We start from the raw sequence: 20552 nt of genomic DNA on the forward strand, positions 1-20552 counted from the left end.
ATCAGGACGAGAGACGGAGCAAATGCAGCAACACTTGCGTTGCCTTTCCTCTCTGTGGCGGCTAAAAGGGCAGAAATCCATGAAATAGCCAGGAGTAGGCCTTAAGCCAAACTCAAAGCCCCATCACTCCCTCCTTCCTCGGAAATCAGACACATAGTTCCAGCTCAATTAACAAGCAAGGAGCTTCAGGTGGCCAACTTTGTCCAAGTGAAATAATCAACATTAAATGGGAGCTCTCAATGTAAACTTCCATAAACATTCATTTATTATGTGTCTGAAGTGCTGCAAGCTCTATTTCTCTCCACACATATGAATTAACTGTTCTATGATCGATCATTGGTTGAAGTGAAGGATTTAAGATCTCTTTGTGATTTACTATTAAATTGAGTGAAACATTTTTACACCGTTGATGCACCGTTGTTGATTTACACCGCTGATAACTGTATATTTGCTTGTGTAATCATACCATTGATACTTATTGGAAAGTTTTTTTTTTAAAATATGTGAGTATTTGTTAAATAAGGTGTTTTAATATTGTAAACATGCTGGCTTCATTCTCTTTTCTGTCATTTCCATTGTCCATGGCAAATTCTGAGCCGACACCCAAAGGAAATATTCACTCGCAAGATCAATGCTTCATCGTTCCGCAGCAATTAAATCACACACAGCCAGATGTTCATTTGCATTGTCGGAGCTGTAGTATGTCATACCTTCAGGATTGGCTGTCACCGGCTGTGCTATCACCGGGTGTGCTGTCACCCGCTGTGCTGTCACCCGCTGTGCTGTCACCCGCTGTGCTGTCACCGGCTGTGATGTCACCGGCTGTGCTGTCACCCGCTGTGCTGTCACCGGCTGTGATGTCACCCGCTGTGCTGTCACCCGCTGTGCTGTCACCCGCTGTGCTGTCACCCGCTGTGCTGTCACCGGCTATGCTGTCACCGGCTGCGAAATCACCGGCTATGCTGTCACCGGCTATGCTGTCACCGGCTGTGAAATCACCGGCTGTGAAATAACCGGCTGCGAAATCACCGGCTGTGAAATAACAGGCTGTGAAGTCACCGGCTATGCTGTCACCGGCTGTGAAATCACCGGCTGTGAAATAACCGGCTGCGAAATCACCGGCGCGAAATCCCCGGCTGTGAAATCCCCGGCTGTGAAATCAGCGGCTGTGAAGTCACCGGCTATGCTGTCACCGGCTATGCTGCCACCGGCTATGCTGCCACCGGCTATGTAGCTACAGTCGTGGCCAAAAATATTGCCACCCGTGCACTTTTTTCAAATAAAGCACCATTTCTTCCAGAAAATTGTTGAAATTAACAAATCTTTTGATATCCACATACAGTCACGTGAAAAAGTAAGTACACCCCATGTAAAGTTTTGACTTTTTCAACATATTTCAACATACAGGTATTTGATCTTCTTTTCAACAATATTGATAGATAAAGGTGATATAATGTAACAAATATCATGAAACATTTACATTTTGTAGTCCATTGTATAATTTAAATAAAATATAATTTTGCATAAATGCAAATTTCGCATGTGGAAAAAGTAAGTACACCCCAGTGCATCACCACGTCCAATACCTAAAATTAGAATCAGGTGCACCAGCTCAGGTGCAAATGATTAGAACATCGTTAGAGAGGATCTTGAAGGAACCTGTCTTATTTAAACCTCAGACATTTAGTTTGGTTTGCTCTTTGTTGTTGAAGTGTGCGGCTTCAAAAGAGCTCTCTGAGGCCTTCAGAAAGAAGGTTATAGATGCCTACGAGTCTGGGAAAGGACTTAAAAAGATCTCCAAACAATTTGAAATCAATCATTCGACTGTCCGAAAGATAATCTACAAGTGGAGAAGATTCCAAACAACTGCCAACTTGTTCAGGCCAGGCCGCCCAACAAGTTCAGCCCGAGAGCAGACGGCAAGATGCTGAAAGAAGTCTCGAAGAACCCCAGAATGTCATCACGGGACCTACAGGTAGCTCTTGCCACTGCTGATGTCAAAGTGCACGTTTCTACCATTAGAAAGAGGCTGCACAAATTTGATCTACATGGGAGGTGTGCCAGGAGGAAACCTTCGCTGTCCAGAAAGAACATCAGGGCAAGACTAAAGTTTGCCAATGAACACCGAGGCAAAGAGCAGCACTTCTGGAACAATGTGCTCTGGACAGATGAGTCAAACGTAGAGCTATTTGGCCACAGTACCAGAAGACATGTTTGGCGAAAACCAAAGACAGCATTTGACCACAAGAACCTGATACCAACTGTAAAGCATGGTGGTGGAAATATTATGGTTTGGGGCAGCTTTGCTGCATCAGGGCCTGGGCAGCTGACCATCATCGAATCCACTATGAATTCTTCATTGTACCAGAGGGTGCTTGAGGATAATGTGAGGCCATCTGTCGGAAAGTTGAAGCTCAACCGAAGGTGGACCTTGCAACATGACAATGACCCGAAACATACCAGTAAATCCACCAAGGAGTGGCTGAAAAGAAAGAAATGGAGGGTTCTGGAATGGCCAAGTCAAAGCCCGGATCTAAATCCCATCGAGAGGTTGTGGGGGGATTTGAAACGAGCTGTGCATGCAAGAAACCCCTCAAACATCGCACAGCTCAAATAATTCTGCATGGAGGAGTGGGCAAAAATTTCTCCCAGTCAATGTCAGAGACTGGTACACAGTTATAAGAAACGCCTACTTGAGGTTGTTTCTACCAAAGGGGGCAATACCACCTATTGGAGCCAAGGGTGTACTTACTTTTTCCGCATGCGAAATATGCATTTATGTTTATTTAAATAATACAATGGACGACAAAATGTAAATGTTTCATGATATTTGTTATATTATATCACCTTTATCTGTCAATATTGTTGAAATGAAGATCAAATAGCTGTATGTTGAAATATGTTGAAAAAGTCAAAACTTTACATGGGGTGTACTTACTTTTTCACGTGACTGTATGTATTTCTTTGGTTTGCAGTGGAACAAAACAAAAACATAGGGGTAATACCCCTGGCGCTCACCTGGTAGAATAAACAGTATACTGCACTGAATATACTAAAATATATAAAGTACACTGAAATACCTTTGTATTTTAAACCAATTTAAATGGTTGCTAGAAGATGGCGCAGCATGTAGAATCATACTAACATATTCATAAGACTTTAAACAAACAAAAAAAAATACTTATTTTGGGGGGCAACCCCTCAACCCCTCCCCCAACCCCATGTACCTCCTCAGACCACAATTTTTCTAATGCTTTGAACAAACTTTGGTACAGTACAGGGGAGGAAGGTTGTGGTCAAGTTTAATCGAAATAGTGTGTGTGGTTTCAGAGGAAAAAGTAAATATCTATTTTGGGGAGTCAAACCTGGATCCACTTTGACCTGGTAAAATCCCTTAAACCCCGATTTTTTTTTTATGCCGTGAACAAGCTTTAGTCACAACACAACATATATCATTTGTGCCAAATTTGGTCGCAATCCCATCAGCGGTTTCGGAGAAGAACTTTCAAGTGTTTACGGATGGAATGATGGACGGACTGATGGTCTGACGGTCTGACGGTCTGAATGATGGCACGCCATCGCATAAGCTCCGCTGAACTTCGTTCCAGGTGTGCTTAAAATCACTCATTCAGCCAGTTTGAACGGAGAAAAGGATTCATTTTGCTGTTTTGTGTCACTGTGTGTACCCCAATGAGCTTGGAGAAAAGAAAGAAAACGGCAGAATTGTCTGAGGAGGTCAGACACAAGATTGTAGCCAAGCATGGACAATCTCAAGGCTACAAGTCCATCTGACCTTGATGTTCCTGTGTCCACCGTACACAATTTTATCAGAAAGTTGAAGGCCCATGGCACTGGAGCCGACATCCCTGGACGTGGCCGTAAGAGAAAGCTTGATCCAAGATTGCAGCGAAGGATTGTTCGAATGGTGGAGAAAGCACCTCAATAAACTGCCAAACAGATTCAAGCTGACCTTCAGACACAAGGTACAACAGTTTCAACCCACACCATCTGTCACCAACTCAATGAAAGGGGGTTCTATGGTAGGAGACCCAGAAGGACCCCACTGCTGAGAAAGCCCGACTGGAGTTTACTAAAACACACCTGAACAAATCAAAATCCTTCTGGGAGAATGTGCTGTGGACAGATGAGACCAAATTCGAGCTTTTTGGTGAAGTACATCATCTCTATGTTTACAGAAAACAAAATGAAGCCTTCAAAGTAAAGAACACCTTCCCCAGAGTCAAACATGGATGTTTTGGGGTTGCTGTGCTGCATCTGGCACTGGGTGCCTTGAATATGTGCATGGCATCATTAAATCAGGAGATTACCAAGGCATTTTGGAGCGCAATGTTAAACCCAGTGTCAGAAAGTTTGGTCTCTGTCAAAGATCATGGGTCTTGCAGCAGGACAATGACCCCAAACACTTCAAAAAAACACCCAGGAATTGTTCGAAACAAAACGCTGGACTGTTCTGAAGTGGCCAGCAATGAGTCCAGATCTAAATCCTATTGAACACCTGTGGGGAGATCTGAAAACAGCAGTTGCGAGAAGGCACCCTTCAAATCTGGCAGAAAGGGAGCAGTATGCACAAGAAGAGTGGGACAACCTGCCAGTAGAGAGGTGCAGGAAGCTCATTCATGGCTATAGGAAGCGCTTGACTGCAGTTATTTTGTCCATAGGCCGTGCTACCAAATATTAAGTCCAGGGTGTCAATAATTTTGTCAATGCCATTTCTTTTTATTTTCTGATTTAAAAGGATATATTAAGTTCAGAATCAAAAACAAAGGTTCTGCAATATTAACCATGAAATAAAGAAATGTGGAGACCAAATACTTTTTCCAATTTCAACTTATTTTTGGAGACATTTGTGAGTTATTTGAAAAAAGTGCAAGGGTGCCAATATTTTTGGCCAAGACTGTAAATGTGTATGTGGAAGATTGTATTACAAGTCATAATAAAATACATCATAGACATCATATAAGTTTTGGAATTAACCCTTTGAGTACGGGATTTTTTTTTTATAAAAATACCCCCGGTACGGGATTAATTTGGCATTTTGATACGGGAAAGCAACCACGTACTGACGACATATTTATAGGTAAAGTCGATGACGTGTAGTAACGTCATCCATACACAAAACTTTTTCGTGGGTTGCGGCACTGGACGTCATCCGTACTCAAAGGGTTAAGGAGTCTAAATTTGGGTTCTTTGTTGGTGTAAATAATTTCCTGACTATGAATTAACATTATTCCTGAAAAAACCTTGTTCAGAAACATTTAAACTCTTCTTCTATACAACAACAACAACAACAACAACATGCATTTTAAGGCCATTTTCCCTGCTAGAACGGGGGTTAGCCTTGCGGTCCCCATGACAATCTTCTCCATTTTGCCCTATTTTCTGCATCTCTCCTTGTCGACCCCCTTGCCCGCATTTCTTCTTCCACCATCTTAAGCCAAGTCTTTCTCGGTCTTCCCCGTCCTCTACTTCCTTCTATATTCATTTCCATCACTCTTCTCAACCAGTCAATTTCATCCTTCGTCAACACATGACCAAACCATCTCAACCTGTTCCTCTTCATCAATTCATCATCAGCATCAATCACAGGCTCTATTCCCATCATCTTTCACAATTCATCATTTGTCTTCCTCTCTTTCAATGATATTCCGCGCATCCACCGAACCATTCGCATTTCCACCCTTTCCAGCCTTCGTTGCTCCTCTACATTCATGACCCATGTCTCGCTCCCATAATTCATAACACTTCTCACACATGCAGCACACACCTTTCCCTTCAGCTTCAACGACACTCCCCTCCTCATCAGCACGCCACTCAGTTCCCGAAACTTCTTCCATGCACATCTCACTCTAGCAACCGTTGCCGAGTCTGATCCACCTTCTCCATTCAGCATGTCTCCGAGGTAGCAAAATGTTTTTACACCTTCCAGCTTCACGCCGTCTCCAAGATCCAACTCAACATTTCCTCCATCTGCACCTCCCTCTGTGCACACCTTACATTTGAATGTCGCTGCCACACTGGGTAATGACCCTCTCAGACCACTACATTTTTGATGAACCCACTCAGCGCACCTTGTACATTGAATGGAGTTCACTCCAACACCCTTCATGCACACAGCACATGGCCACTTCCCAGTTCTTTCCACCTCACCACATGCTTTACCACTTGCCATCACCTTCGTCTTTCCGATATTCACCTTCAGACCGTTTGTCTCCATACATTCCTTCCACTTGTTCATCTTTTCTTTCAGTCCATCCATACATTCTGCAATCAACACCAGATCATCTGCATACAACAACTCCCACGGTAAACCCTCCTTTACGTTCTGAGCCAGCACCTCCATCACAGCTACAAATAGTAGTGGACTTTGTACCGACCCCTGATGCACTCCCACCTTCACCTCAAACTCACCACTGTTCCCGTCCTTCATCCTTACAGCTGTGCGCGCTCCTTTGTGCATTGCCATCACTACTCTGATCAACCATTCCTCCACTTCTAACTTCCTCAATGCCCATGTCAATACTTCGTGTGGAACCCTATCGAATGCTTTCTCCAGATCAACAAATCCAAGAAACACTTCTTCCTCTGCTCCATGTACTTCTCCTGCAACTGCCTCACAATAAAGAGCGCGTCTGTCGTTCCTCTTCCTGGCATAAATCCAAACTGCATTTCGTCGATCTTCACCTTCTTCCTTATCCTCCTCTCCAACACCCTTTGCAATACCTTCATTCCATGCTCCAATAACGTTATCGCTCGGTACGAGCCACACTCCAGAGGGTCACCTTTCCCCTTGTATAGAGGGACGAGGGTACTCAGTTCCCAATCCACTGGAATGCGGCCTTCTTTCACCATCAGATTACAGATCTCTGTCATTCTCTTCACACCCCAACTTCCTGCTGCCTTCAACATATCTCCCACAACTCCCGTCAGCCCTCCCGCTTTTCTACTCTCCATTGCTTTTATCGCTTCCTCAACTTCCTTCTCAGTTATCTTCTCTGCCGGTCCTAAAACTGGGTTACTCTCTATGTTGCCATCCCATTCATTCTCTGTATTCAACAGCATTTCCATATATCTTTTCCATCTTCCTTTAATTCCATCTGGGTCCACAACGATTTGTCCCACTTCATCCTTCAAGCAACGCACCCCAATCACATCACACCTCTCTTTCGCTATCTGCTTTGCAATCCTGAATACCGCTCTCTGACCCTCTTCCGAATCCAAGCGTTCTCCGAACATTCTCCTACATGCCTCCTGCGCCTTTGCTACCTCTTTCTTTGCAGCCTTCTTGGCTGCCTTATAACTTTCATGCTCTGCTTTTTCTGCTCCCGTACCCATCGCCTTCTGCCACTCCTTGAACTTCTTCCTCTTCTCGTCAATCCTCTTTCCAACTTCATCATCCCACCACCATGTTTCCGAGTGCCTCGGTGGTCCTTTTGTCCATCCACATACCTCACCAACGGCTCCCAATAGACTATCTTTAATTGACATCCAACCACGTTCAAGCTCAACCACATCATCCTCTACCCTACTCAGCCTCTCTTTTAATGCCTCCCTTACTGTCACCTCTTTCAACCTCCACACCTTCATTCTCGGTTGGTACTTCACCCGCCGAGCTCTCCTCGCACCTTTCACCCTTCTGTCGCAGACAACCAAGTGGTGCTGTGAAACAGCCTTCTCCCCTGGGATCACCTTTGTGTCCCGGAGGTGCCCCCTATCTCACCTACGCACCATCAGGTAGTCAACGGTTGTCGTCGACCCACCTGACGTGTATGTAACAAGTTTATTATCCCCTTTCTGGAACTGAGTATTACAAATCAACAAATCAGCTCCATCAGCAAACTCCAAAATTATTTCACCTTTTCGATTTCTCACATCATATCCGTAACCCCCATGAACTCCTTCAAAACCGTCCATACTCCTTCCCACATGTCCATTTAGGTCTCCTCCTACCACAACAACTTCCTCATCTTTCACGTTTTCCATCAGCTTCTCTATCGCACACCAGAACTTGTCCTTCTCTTCATCGCTCCGACCAACCTGCGGAGCATATCCCGAGATGACGTTCACCAAGAGCTTTCCAATCATCATTTTCACCATCATCAACCTATCACTCACTCTAGTCACACTCACCACACTGTCTACAAACTCCTCAGAAAACAGGACACCAACACCATTCACGCCCTCCGGGCACCCTTGCCACACAAACTTGTATTTCTGTCCCTGCCTACCCTTCACCATTCTCACACCACTTCCCTTCCATCTCGTCTCTTGCACACAACATATGTCCACTCTTCTTCTGACCAATACTTCCACCACTTCTCCTGATCTCCCTGTCATTGTCCCTACATTCCATGTCCCAAACCTCAGAAACCGATCTCCACTTCGGGCTGCACCCTGCCCATATGTAGTTGTAATTGTCATGGTTCTCTTTTTGAGGCAATGTTTTATGGCCGGATGCCCTTTCTGACGCCAACCCTCTTAGTCGCCTCTTACGACACGCAGGGATACGGTGTACCTATTCTAACCAGGGTACACACCGGGATAAACTCTTCCTCTTTAATCAAATCAATTCAGCCTCCACCACAAACCTTCGATCAATGTAAAGAAAACAAATTGTCCAGATGATGTTTCACGATAAGTAATACCTTTTCCCTGGTGACGTCGCAATGCACAATTTTCAGTGAAGTTACAATAAATGGCTTGGGCTCTTAGTTCAAATTTCAAAAAAAACAGCTAAATCAGTGTACTTTAGGGTTGTTGTCCATGGTGAAAGTTAAAAAAAAATGCTTTCAGGATCAATACCACGGTTAAATAATCCACAGCACCTCAAGCCACATGCGTGTATTTGAGCAACCAAGATCACTTGAATGTGCAGTAAGAAACAACCATACCGATGGGTGCAGGAGCTGAGCGCCCAAATGAGAAGCCAGGGCGTGTGATCTTGCTTGGAGCTTTGAGGCCGCTGGGCCTCAACATGTTCATCATAATGATGTGAATAAAAGGAAGCTGGGCATGCACTGCGACCAAGTAGTTGAGCTCAGCACGGAGGAAGAATCACCACTTGATCCTTGTTGTTGAGGCAGCCTGTAGGAAGAGAACGTGGGACTTCCTGAAGAATAACTGTGAGAAGGCAGCACAGACTTGTGGGTAAAGGATTGTTGAGCTTAAGAGCAGCAAGGCCATGCAATTTTTATGTCAGAAATAAATAAATATCAGACTACATTTTATCCTTATTTTATTTATCGGGTTTGAGGCTCATGGAAGAGCAGAATGACAGAGGGATGACGTCGACACGGTGATGGGGCAGAGGGGGTTGGCATGCAAGGGCTGAAGGAAAAACGGGGAAGGAATAAACACGAGGGCAGCATCGGAAGGAATTCGGGAACACAATTGCCTTGTACATCAAGAAGCATGTAAGCAGATAGTTATTGTTCACAAACAGTATACAAGGCATGTAGGTGCATTACAAAAGGTGAAGAAGAGCAGTGACTGCATTTGGGATGCGTAACCAGGTATGGGTTGGAGACCGAGTCTTTATGTGGAGACAGAGTGAGTGTGTGAGACTTGGAGATATTCAATGACACATTTCAGATGATTGACCAGTTTTGTATTTTGTCCAAATCGGTAGAGAAAGATGTGTCTGCAGCCTGCGTGGTAATGGTGTGAAGACTCTCCAGACAAAGAGTGGAGTCATCTGCACACTGTTGGATATACAAGGGTTTTGTTTTGGGCTTTTTTGCATTCATAGTCAAGGCTCGTTGAAGAGCTAGTGCACGGAATATATCAGGACGTAACAAAACAAAAGGAACAGCAGAAAGAGAGAGAGAGAGAGAGAGAGAGAGAGAGAGAGAGAGAGAGAGAGAGAGAGAGAGGGCGAGAGAGACAGAGAGAGGGGATGGGGGGGGGGGGGGTGAACATCAAAAGCAGAGCCAAAGGACAAGACGAACAGAGAATTGGACAAACAATGAGTGTGGGGAGGAATGATGGGGGGGGGGGGGGGGGGGGAAAGATGCATGGGGTGGACATGATGTGCACAAAAGTAAACTCTCACGAAGGAAAAACTGGAAATTTGGAAAGGGAAGAGCTTGGGTGATGGGGTTAACGAGGGTAGAAAATATTATGGTTTTGGATTGGGGATTTATCTGAGATGGCGGTGTCTTGAAGACCTGGAGGGAAGGATGAGATTGAAGAGAATGTGGAAGTTGATTCCACATTCAGGGAAAAAGAGGAATGCATGAGTGGAAGTGAGCAGTGATCCTGGATTTAGGTTGTTTCACCAGGTGGTTGATGGTGAGCTGTGTGGGCCCTGGAGAAATATTGGGGGGGCAGTGGGATACAAAGCAAAGAATGAGCAGTGGGTGCAAGACCATAAAGGAGGTGGTGGAAGACAGAGAGACAACCGACCTGTCTGTGATGGGAAAGTGACAGGCCCATAGACTTCGCTTCATCACAGGAAATTCCAATGATCTTGTAAGCCTTGGTTTGCACGGCGTCAAGGTGAGCAAGATGTGAGCCAAGGCAGCCCAGAGGGGAGAGCAGAACTCCATCAAGCTATGGATGAAGGCCTTGTAGGTGGATAGGAGTTCAGGTGTGCCAAGGAAGGACTTTGTACGATGGAGGATGCTTAGTCGGTGAATGGCTTTGGAGGCCAAGGGTTTAGAAAGAGGTTGAGAGGTCACTAATGTAAACTCAGAAAGAGGATTTGTCCAAAGACACTGCTCTGAAGTATACCAGTATTCAAGGAAAATGGTAAGACATAGAACGCTATCCAGGGACATGCATTGCCTATAAGCATGAACACATTCCACAAACCAGCCAAGGAGGGAACCCCGGATGACCTTGATAAAAAGTGCCAATTGGTGTCAAATACTTGGTCTTGTCCAGTGAGACTGTTCTGATCTCTTCTTTGATGTACAGGTTGTCCAATTATTTCTGAGTTATCAGGAGCATATCAAGGTGGAGTGGCCAGTATGACGGATTCAAAATTGATGATTTCATCTTAATGAGTTGGAAAAGAGGTTGGCCTCGAGTTCGAGTGACATTGATTAGCTGCTGATTATGGGAAGAAGACATCACAGAATATGGTCAGACAGAGGGTAGTATTGGCACCCTTCTTATGGGTCAGAATAACAAAAAGCCACCTTCCATAACGAGTGGATGCAACATTCTCAAAGAATGAACTGCAGAAGAGGAGTGAAACAAGAACAGGCATTTCAGATGAACAGATTTTGAGGAAGAATACACTGTTGGGATTGGGACAAATTGCTGCTTTCAGAGAGATTTGTGCAACCAAGCAGTGGCGAAGCATCCTGTGTCAACCTCCGAAAAAACAAATTTTTCTGAGAAGAACCTTAAATATTATAGGTTGGTATCAAAGTTAATTTCTGAAATAGACGCATTTTGTGTATCATCCGGTGATGGTTACGTATAAACATTTGAGAACGTTCCCACTTATGTCCCTTATGGACGTATAATCTCAAATATCCAATGATATCTATTCCCATAATACTCAATCAATGCAACAGAACAGTAATAAAAATAGCGCCGTGTGGGCTGATGGTCAACTCATGAGGTTGAAAGTTATAGAGTGAGATTTGGGGAAATCCCCATGGGAGACCCCCCTGATGGGAAATCATAAAATCTAAGACCAAGCGACCCTTCGGACCATAAAGTTTCAGGGCAATCGGTTTGTAAACAAGCATTACGCCTAGGTCCCCTGTCGGTGAAGTGATGTGAGTTGACAAAGTGGAAGACGCAAGGCGGCCATCTTGGATTTTGACGTGGCGACCCAATTTACAATAGCGTTCTTCCGTGTGCCTAGATACACCCAAACACCAGATTAGAAGTTAGTAGTTCCTTTATTTTTCAAGATATTTCGCTCACAAGGTTCAGACATATATATGGTGGCGGCCATCTTGGATTTTGACGTGGCGACCCAATTTTCAACAGCGTTCTTCCTTATGCCGAGATACACCCACACACCAGATTGGAAGTTGGTACTTCGCTTATTTTTCAAGATATTCCGCTCACAAGTTTCAGACATACATGGCGGTGGCCATCTTGAATTTTGACGTGGGTTGCACCCACACCAAATTAGAATTCGGTCCTTCGCTTACGCACGCACGCACGTCCGCACGCACGGACGCACACACGGACGGAGGGGAAAACCATAGTCCCTCTTTCGCTACGCGGCGCGACGGGGGACAATTCTACAAACTCGTCTTTGGTCATGGGCCTGCCCATGGGAGAACAGTCCAATTGTGGGCCGGCATATTCTGCCACATATCATGAATTAATGAAACCAGTTAGTTGTAGTTTGGTTCTGAGACTTTACTTTACGCTGTCCTTTCTTTTCTTGAGCTTGGAGGAAGCATTTTGCTTTGAACTTTTGCAGACCCGCTTTACAGGATTATCTCCATTTGGATAGGTCAAGCACATAATGCTCCCACACATCCATTTGGCACACTTGAAGGTTCGATTTCAATGCATCACCACTATTCCTCTTGTAAGTTCTACCATATTTGAAATGTGTGTTAAAAATGAAACCAATTTTTTTAAACCCCCAAAAAACCTGGTTTTCAGGATGTGCGAGTCGTCCAATCGAACCACATGACCTGACCGGCGAAGTTAAGCTTGATGAAGAGTTTTTCAATTCCTGTGATATTACATTTTACAAGCACTTTCATACGTGAAACTTTGTCTTACCATTTTAAAAAATAGAGCGAAGACAATGAAAGTAAAAGCTGTTCAGCTGCTTTATACGAGGACAGCAGGGCTACCCAATTCCACTGGGCTGTTGTGAATTTATTAGGTTGCAAAAGAGTGTGGAATATTGAGGGAGTTTGACAGGAATATCCTTTGACAGCATAATGGCAGGGCCCGTGGAAATTCCTCGGGGTCTTTTGGTTATTTTGGGTCGAAAAGGTCTTCAGGGTCTTTTGAGTCTTTGTTGTCCTCTGGGTCTCCCCAGTTCTTTTAGGTTCTTTTTTTTTCATCTATCCTGAGATCTTTATTTCCAGTAGTTCAGAAAAGTGATTACAAACTCCATACTGTCTTCTGTGATTATTTTCATGAAATGCCTGGAAAAGCTGGATTTTGCAAGGAAAAAATCCCAAGGTCTTCCTTCGGTATCTGTCACATTGATGTGCGACTGATTTCCGTTTCATCCATGAGTCGTCTTGTTGAGTCGTGTGGATTTCTCTCCACACCTTGCCATACAGGTTCAATAGTTTCTGGAACACCAACATGCCATCCGAAACATCCCTCACACCCGTTTTGTCATGAGCGAGTATCTTTCACATTTCACACCTTTGTTGTTTTGTAAGCAGGTACATGATATGCTGACAGTCTTCTTCAAAATACTCTGTGCACTCTGTGACTCTGTGACTTGGTTTCAACATGTTTGTCATAAATAAAGTAAATAAAGATGTGCTACTCGATGTTAAATTCACCCTTTTGTTTTTAATACATGGAAAAAAGGAACTTTCTCAGGAAATCTCAGGAAATTTGAGACTTAATTAACAACCGCATTATGTAGAAAACACCGGCCTGAGCAAATGTTGCCCTTTTTATGTTGGAATCCCTGTACAATTAGCGTGGATTGCCGTGAAAATCACACATCATGAAGCGTTACGTAGAAAATCTGAGCATTCGCGTTGATCAGAACCTCGGTGAAAGGCAAACATTTCCTTCCATTGGGAAGTCTTTCGGGCTGGCAGGATAGGATGGCCGAGACTAGAGACACGCATACTCGCCTCTTAGCTGTCTCGCCGAAGTTTAAATTCCCACCAGCTATAAACTGTCGTCCACGTGTTTCACGGGCAGGGTGTGTGCCGTGGCCCACAAATGAACGTTAAACTGACCGGTATCAGTTGGTCGACGTTTAAGGTACCAATATGTCCTTTGTGAAGAGTAGGTGAGCTATGGCCGGCATCCTGGCCAAATTGCAAACTCTTGCGCTGACTTCCTGAGTCGGAGTGGTGACCAGACCAAGATGGTAGCCTATAGTAAGTAACTGCTTCAGCAGCACCGACGCTATGCATAGAGCATGGTACCTGACAAGGAAGACGATGGGAGTGTTTGCATGTGCGGAAAAAGTAGATATAATCAGTTCTAATGGTTAAAAGATTAACTGAACCAGAGTTCCAACATAGTTTGAATACTTCACAGTCCCAGGAAAAGTACAACATTTGCTACCTTTAGCCAGCGTGTGATGAGTACCACGGTTTTTTGTTGCATTCAAGTTGTTCAACATGTTCATGTATAACATGTGCACGAGACAAACCACAGCACTCATTGTCTATTATTTAAAAAATCGTGTTATGAGATCATCATACAATTTGCATTTTGCAGCTGGGTGTGGTGGTTCAAAACATCTGGTCTCTTCTGCCAAGATTCCGCTGTGTTATTAAACTGAGCCAGTTGGAAAATGGACAATCCCACATCTCAGAAGCTTCACTTCATTGTTTGTTTTTTTGTGTACAAGTTTGAGGCTCGTGTAAGAGCTAACATTAATCACAAAAAGACAAACTGACACATAAAACATAAGACGAAGGGAGCGGGAGACAAGATGGGGAGAGAGGGAACACACAAGCACAACATTTGAGAGCAGGGACATCGGGAGATCTGTGGGAGGGAGGGGGCTTGGGGGGCTGAAGCACGGGAAGGGGGGGGGGGAGAGGTATAAAACACATGGACACTGCTAGGACTTCCAGGAAAGAAGTCGGAATTTCAAAAAAGGGGATCTGGGTTGAATTAACGGGGGTAGAAGAGATCAAGGTTTTGGATGGGGGAAGACAAGAGATGGTGGTGAACAGCTGTTTTAAAGACCTGGAGGGTGGAGGGGGATTGAAGAGAGTGAGGGAGTTTGTTCCAGAGGCAGGAGAAAAGAGGAATGAAAGAGTGAAGGTGAATAAAGAGTCTTGATTTTGGCAGTTCAACCATAAGAGGGTTGCAGGCAGCTCTTGCGCGACCTGTAGGAATATTTGGGGGACAGAGCACAGACAGAGCTGGGGGAGCAAGGCTGGAGAGAGTCGGTAGAAGACAGAAAGACCACCAACCTGCCTGCGGTGAGTGAGTGAAAGGCCCTCGGAGTTACCTTCATCACGGGAGATTCCAATGATTCTGAAAGCATTGGTTTCAACAGCGTGAAAACGAGCTAGGTGTGAGGAAGGAGCACCAGCCCAGAGGGGAGAATTATCCAGACCCAGAGGGGAGAATTCTCCAGACCCAGAGGGGAGAGGGGAGAGGGGAGAATTCTTTGTGACTATTCTCAAATTCAAAAATTAACCACAATAACTTGCACAACTATCGCTACATTAACTCACAACTCCTCCACTGGGTTCTCCAACATCCACCATATAACACAATTGGTTCTCTACTCACGCACAGAGATATGACGAGGATGTGTCGTAAAATATTAAAGAAATTAGCAGAGAGGATGTGGAATGAGCCCATCTTAACAGGAGCACATGCAGGGGCCACATTGCACTCGGAATCTGCATTTGTTACCATTTTTGTTGGAAGTGCACAAATATCGTTTTGGCTCAACATTGGTGAAGAACCACAGCAATCGCATTAACAACTTGAACGGCACTCGGTAGAGCGCATACCTCCGCGAGGCTGAACAGTTTATGTTTTGTATTCCACTGATCGGCCGGATCTGGATTCAGACCTGAACCAAAATCTAATCACCTTGTTCTCGTAACCGAACCAACTCGTCCACCAAGTTTCATCCAAATACGTCCTTAACTTTTTGAGATATTTTGCTACGTATCGGTTTTAGCCCCCTCTCTCAATGGTGAAGAATGACTCAAAATTTAAACAATTCCGTATCAGAATCCATTTTCAGATCTTCACCAAAATCGAATAGATTTGTCCTTGTCACACACACAACATCTCCACCAAATTCCGTCCAAATCCATCCATAACGTTTTGAGATATCCAGCCATATATCGTTTTTGGCCCTATCTCCCAATTCATCTGACCATATGCTTGTTAAAGTGGACATCTCTCTGGCCATTCTCAGAGAGCCTTCTCAGCGTCGACGAGTCTGGCATTTCACTCAGGCCAACTGGCACGGTCTTCAAGCAGCCATCAATCATCTGGACTGGTCTCCCATCTCTACCGCCTCTGACATCAACTCTTCCTGGGAATTCTTCCAAAGTAAATTGCTCTCTCTCATGCACAGATTTATCCCATCTCGTCTTCAGTTGTCATACCCTTCCTCCCGTCCATGGTACACGGAATCTTGTGGTGAGGCAGTTGCCCAGAAACAACTTGCCTTCGCCTCCTGAAAGGCAAATCCAACGGATTTCCTTTCACAAAGCACGGAACAAGTGTGTGTCCACCCTCAGGAGAGCCAGGAAACAATATCTCTCGACTCTCAAGACTGAACTCTCAAACCTGTCTCCCTCCTCCAAATCCTGGTAGCATCTGCTCAAATCTATTTCTGGTGTTTGTTCCCCCTCCATCCCCTCCCTTACCTCCCTTACCTCAAATGGCCACACAGCTGACTCCGCACGTGAAAAATCTGAATGCCTCAACTCTGTGTTTGCCTCAAAATCTTGACCCAACCCATCTCTCCATGTACCCACCGTACCAAGTCGTACCCAGCTGCTCCAGGACTCGGTGGCCTTCTCTCCTGACAAGATGGAGAGGTTTCTGTCAATCCTCGACTGATTCTGCAACTGGACCAGACGGCATCAGCCCAGGGGTCCAAACATCCTGCTCTGCCGCTCTTTCACACCCTCTCTCTGTTCTCTTCACCCTCTCTTTTGCTCAAGGTCATCTGCCATCAGCTTGGAAATCAGTCAACATCCCGCTTTACACAAAAAAAATGTGCAAAAACAGATCCTTGCAACTACCGACCAATCAACCTTCTCCTAATTATTAGCAAAGTCATGGAATCCATCATTGCTTCAGATATCAAATCCTTCCTCTTCTCCAATGGCTTGATCTCTGATCATCAATTTGGTTTGAGACCAGGTCACTCTACTCTGGACATGCTGCTTCTGCTGTCTCAACAATGGATTGAGGTCCTCAATGTCAAACAGGAAATTAGAGCTGTCTCCCTTGACATATCGAGTGCCTTCGATACGGTCTGGCACCCCGCTCTGCTCACCAAACTCTCCTCCTATGGTATCCATGGAAATCTACATGCATGGCTTGCGGACTTCCTCTCTGTTCGTAGTCAACGTGTGGCCCTCAATGGGTTTCTCTCATCTCAGGTTCAAAGGTTCTCATCTCAGGAACATTGCCTTGGGGTACTCCTGTTCAGGCTGGAGTACCCCCAAGGCAGTGTTCTGGGCCCTGTGCTTTTTCTGGTCTTCATCAATAATCTCTCTGACTCACTGGAAAATCCTCCATCTCTTTGCTGATGACTCCACTCTCTGCCGCTCCATACCTCATCCCTCAAATCGGCAGTCTGCAGCCTCCTCACTCTCTGCAGACCTGGCCAAATCACAGATTGGTCAAACAAGTCGAACATGTCTTTCAATCCTGACAAATCTCACACCCTCACTAAGTCTCTCCGAAAAGAGCGACTGGACAACCCTCCCATCTACTTTCTCAACAATCCTCTCCAAGAAATTCTGTCACTCAAGATTTTGGGTCTCACGGCCTGCCATGATCTTTCCTGTGAAAACCACATTTCCAAGCGGGCCTCCACAGCCAGTTGCCGACTGGGCATCCTCCGTCATGCGAAGTCCTTCCTTGGCACACCTGAGCTCCTCACCACATAAATGGCTTTCATCCACAGCTCAATTGAATACTGTTCTCCCCTCTGGGCTGGTGCTCCTGCCTCACACCTCGCTCGGCTTCACGCTGTTGAAACCAAAGCTTTCAGAATCATTGGAATCCCCCGCAATGAAGCTAACTCCAAGGGCCTTTCACTGACTCACCGCAGGCAGGTTGGTGGTATTTCTGGCTTCCACCGACTCCTCCCCGGCCTAACACCCCCAGCTCTGTCTGTGCTCTGTCCACCAAATATTCCTACAGGTCGCACAATATCTGCTTGCAACCCTCTTATGGTGAAACTGCCAAAATCAAGACATTCTATTCACCTTCACTCTTTCATTCCTCTTTTCTCCCACCTCTGGAACAAACTCCCTCACTCTCTTCAATCGCACTCCTCCCTTTAGGTCTTTAAAACAGCTGTTCACCACCATCTCTTATATTCCCCCATCCAACACCTTGATCTTTTCTACCCCCGTTAATTCACCTCAGATCCACTTTTTTGAAATACCGACTTCTTTCCTGGAAGTCAAATCTTTCCTCTTCTGGATTTTCTGGATTTATATCAAATCTATCCTCTTCTCCAATGGCTTGATCTCTGATCATCAATTTGGTTTCAGACCAGGTTACTCTACTCTGGACATGCTGCTTCTGCTGTCTCAACAATGGATGGAGGTCCTCAATGCCAAACAGGAAATTAGAGCTGCCTCCCTTGACATATCACGTGCATTCGATACGATCTGGCACCCCGCTCTGCTCACCAAACTCTCCTCCTATGGTATCCATGGAAATATACACGCTTGGCTTGCGGACTTCCTCTCCAGTCGTAGTCAACGTGTGGCCCTGAATGGGGTTCTCTCATCTCCCTTTCCTGTTCAGGCTGGAGTTCCCCAAGGCAGTGTTCTGGGCCCTGTGCTTTTTCTGGTCCTCATCAATGATCTCTCTGACTCTCTTGAAAATCCTCTCTATCTCTTTGCTGATGACTCCACTCTGCCGCTCCATTCCTCATCCCTCAGATCGGCAGTCTGCAGCCTCCTCACTCTCTGCAGACCTGGACAAAATCACAGACTGGTCAAACAAGTGGAACATGTCTTTCAATCCTGACAAATCTCACACTCTTACTATGTCTCTCCGAAAAGACCGACTGGAAACCCTCCCATCCACTTTCTGAATAATCCTCTCCAAGAAGTTCTGTCACTGAAGCTTTTGGGTCTCACTATCTGCCATGATCTTTCCTGGGAAAACCACATTTCAAATCTGGCCTCCAAAGCCAGTCGCCGACTGGGCATCCTCCGTCGTGCGAAGTCCTTCCTTGGCACACCTGAGCTCCTCACCACATACAAGGCTTTCATCCGCAGCTCAATGGAATACTGTTCTCCCCTCTGGGCCGGTGCTCCTGCCTCACACCTAAGCTCGGCTTCACGCTGTTGAAACCAAAGCTTTCAGAATCATTGGAATCTCCCGTGATGAAGCTAACTCCGAGGGCCTTTCACTTACTCACCGTAGGCAGGTTGGTGGGCTTTCTGTCTTCTACCGACTCCTCTCTGGCCTTGCTCCCCCAGCTCTTTCTGGGCTCTGTCCCCCAAATATTCCTGCAGGTCGCACAAGATCTGCCTGCAACCCTCTTATGGTTAAACCAAAATCAAAGACTCTCTGCTCACCTTCACTCCTTCATTCCTCTTTTCTCCGGCTCTGGAACAAACTCCCTTACTCTCTTCAATACCACTCCTCCCTCCAGGTCTTTAAAACAGCTGTTCACCACCATCTCTTATCTTCCCCCATCCAAAACCTTGATCTTTTCTACCCCCGCTAATATCACCCCAGATTCACTTTTTTGAAATACCAACTTCCTTCCTGGAAGTCCTTGCAGTGTCCTTGTGTTTTATACTTCTCCCACCCCTCCCCCCCCCTTCCCACGCCTCCTCCCACCAAGTCCTCCCACAGATCTCCCGATGTCCCTGCTCTCAAACGTTGTGTTTGTGTGCTTCCCCTTCTCTCCCCACTTTGTCTACCTCTACCCTTATTATATTTTATGTGTGTCTGTTTGATTTTTTTTTGTGTGTGATAAATGTCAGCTCTTTCACGAGCCTCGATCCTGTATACAAAACAAAAAAAAAAGTCCGAGCAGTGTCCATGTGTTTTGCTTACCTCTCCCACCCCACCCCCCCCCCCTTCCCGTGCCCCTGCCCCCCCCCAAGACCTCCCCCTCCCACTTATGTTTTATGTGTCAGTTTGTTTTTATGTGATTAATGTATATCTCTTACACCAGCCTCGATCTTGTACACACACACAAAAAAAAAAAAAGGTTTAGAATCACTTTAAAAATTCTACGATCGGGATCCGCATCCGGATATTCACCAAAATATAATAATTTCGTCCTTGTCACAAACACTACCCTCTCCGCCAAATTTCGTTTCAATCCATCCACAACTTTTTGAGATATCTTGTTCACAGACAGACAAACATACAAACAAATGAAAAATCACTCAGAGCAACACTTGGCAAAACAGTACAAAGTAAAATGGCACGCAGTAGAGCATCCTTTTGACATCAAAAATAATTTGTGGTTGAATTCAGTGACCTGATTTGAAAATCAACTTCAAAGTTTAAGTTCATTTGATGAAAATTGACAATTTTAGAAATTTGGCCTATGTTGACCTTTTGGCCCATGTTGACCTCAAAAATAGTTGGCAATTGGTTTCAATAAGCTGATATGTAAATCATATTCAGATTTCAAGTCAATCGGATGAAAATTGAGGATTTTAGAAATTTGAAATGGTTGTTGACCTTTGACCTATGTT

At 45.1% G+C, this 20552-nt stretch overlaps 1 protein-coding gene across 10 annotated transcripts in view; it reads right to left on the bottom strand.

Annotated features, from left to right (window-relative positions):
- The window catches only part of CLIP1 (CAP-Gly domain containing linker protein 1), a 256458-nt gene that overhangs the window by 174383 nt on the left and 61523 nt on the right, over window positions 1-20552 (bottom strand). For 8 of the 10 annotated variants that reach the window (XR_013621408.1, XM_068135143.2, XM_068135139.2 and 5 more), the window contains exon 2: window positions 8910-9102. The exons of the other annotated variants lie outside the window; for them this stretch is intronic. Coding sequence is in view for 7 of the 8 variants with exons in the window: in XM_068135143.2 (XP_067991244.2) it covers window positions 8910-9003 (94 nt within the window). In the remaining variant the exon portion in view is untranslated. The remainder of the gene's footprint in view (window positions 1-8909; window positions 9103-20552) is intronic. 10 annotated transcript variants of the gene reach the window in all.

This window comes from Myxine glutinosa, chromosome 14, assembly GCF_964187855.1.
Source record: "Myxine glutinosa chromosome 14, kmMyxGlut1.1, whole genome shotgun sequence".
Taxonomy (NCBI): domain Eukaryota; kingdom Metazoa; phylum Chordata; class Myxini; order Myxiniformes; family Myxinidae; genus Myxine; species Myxine glutinosa.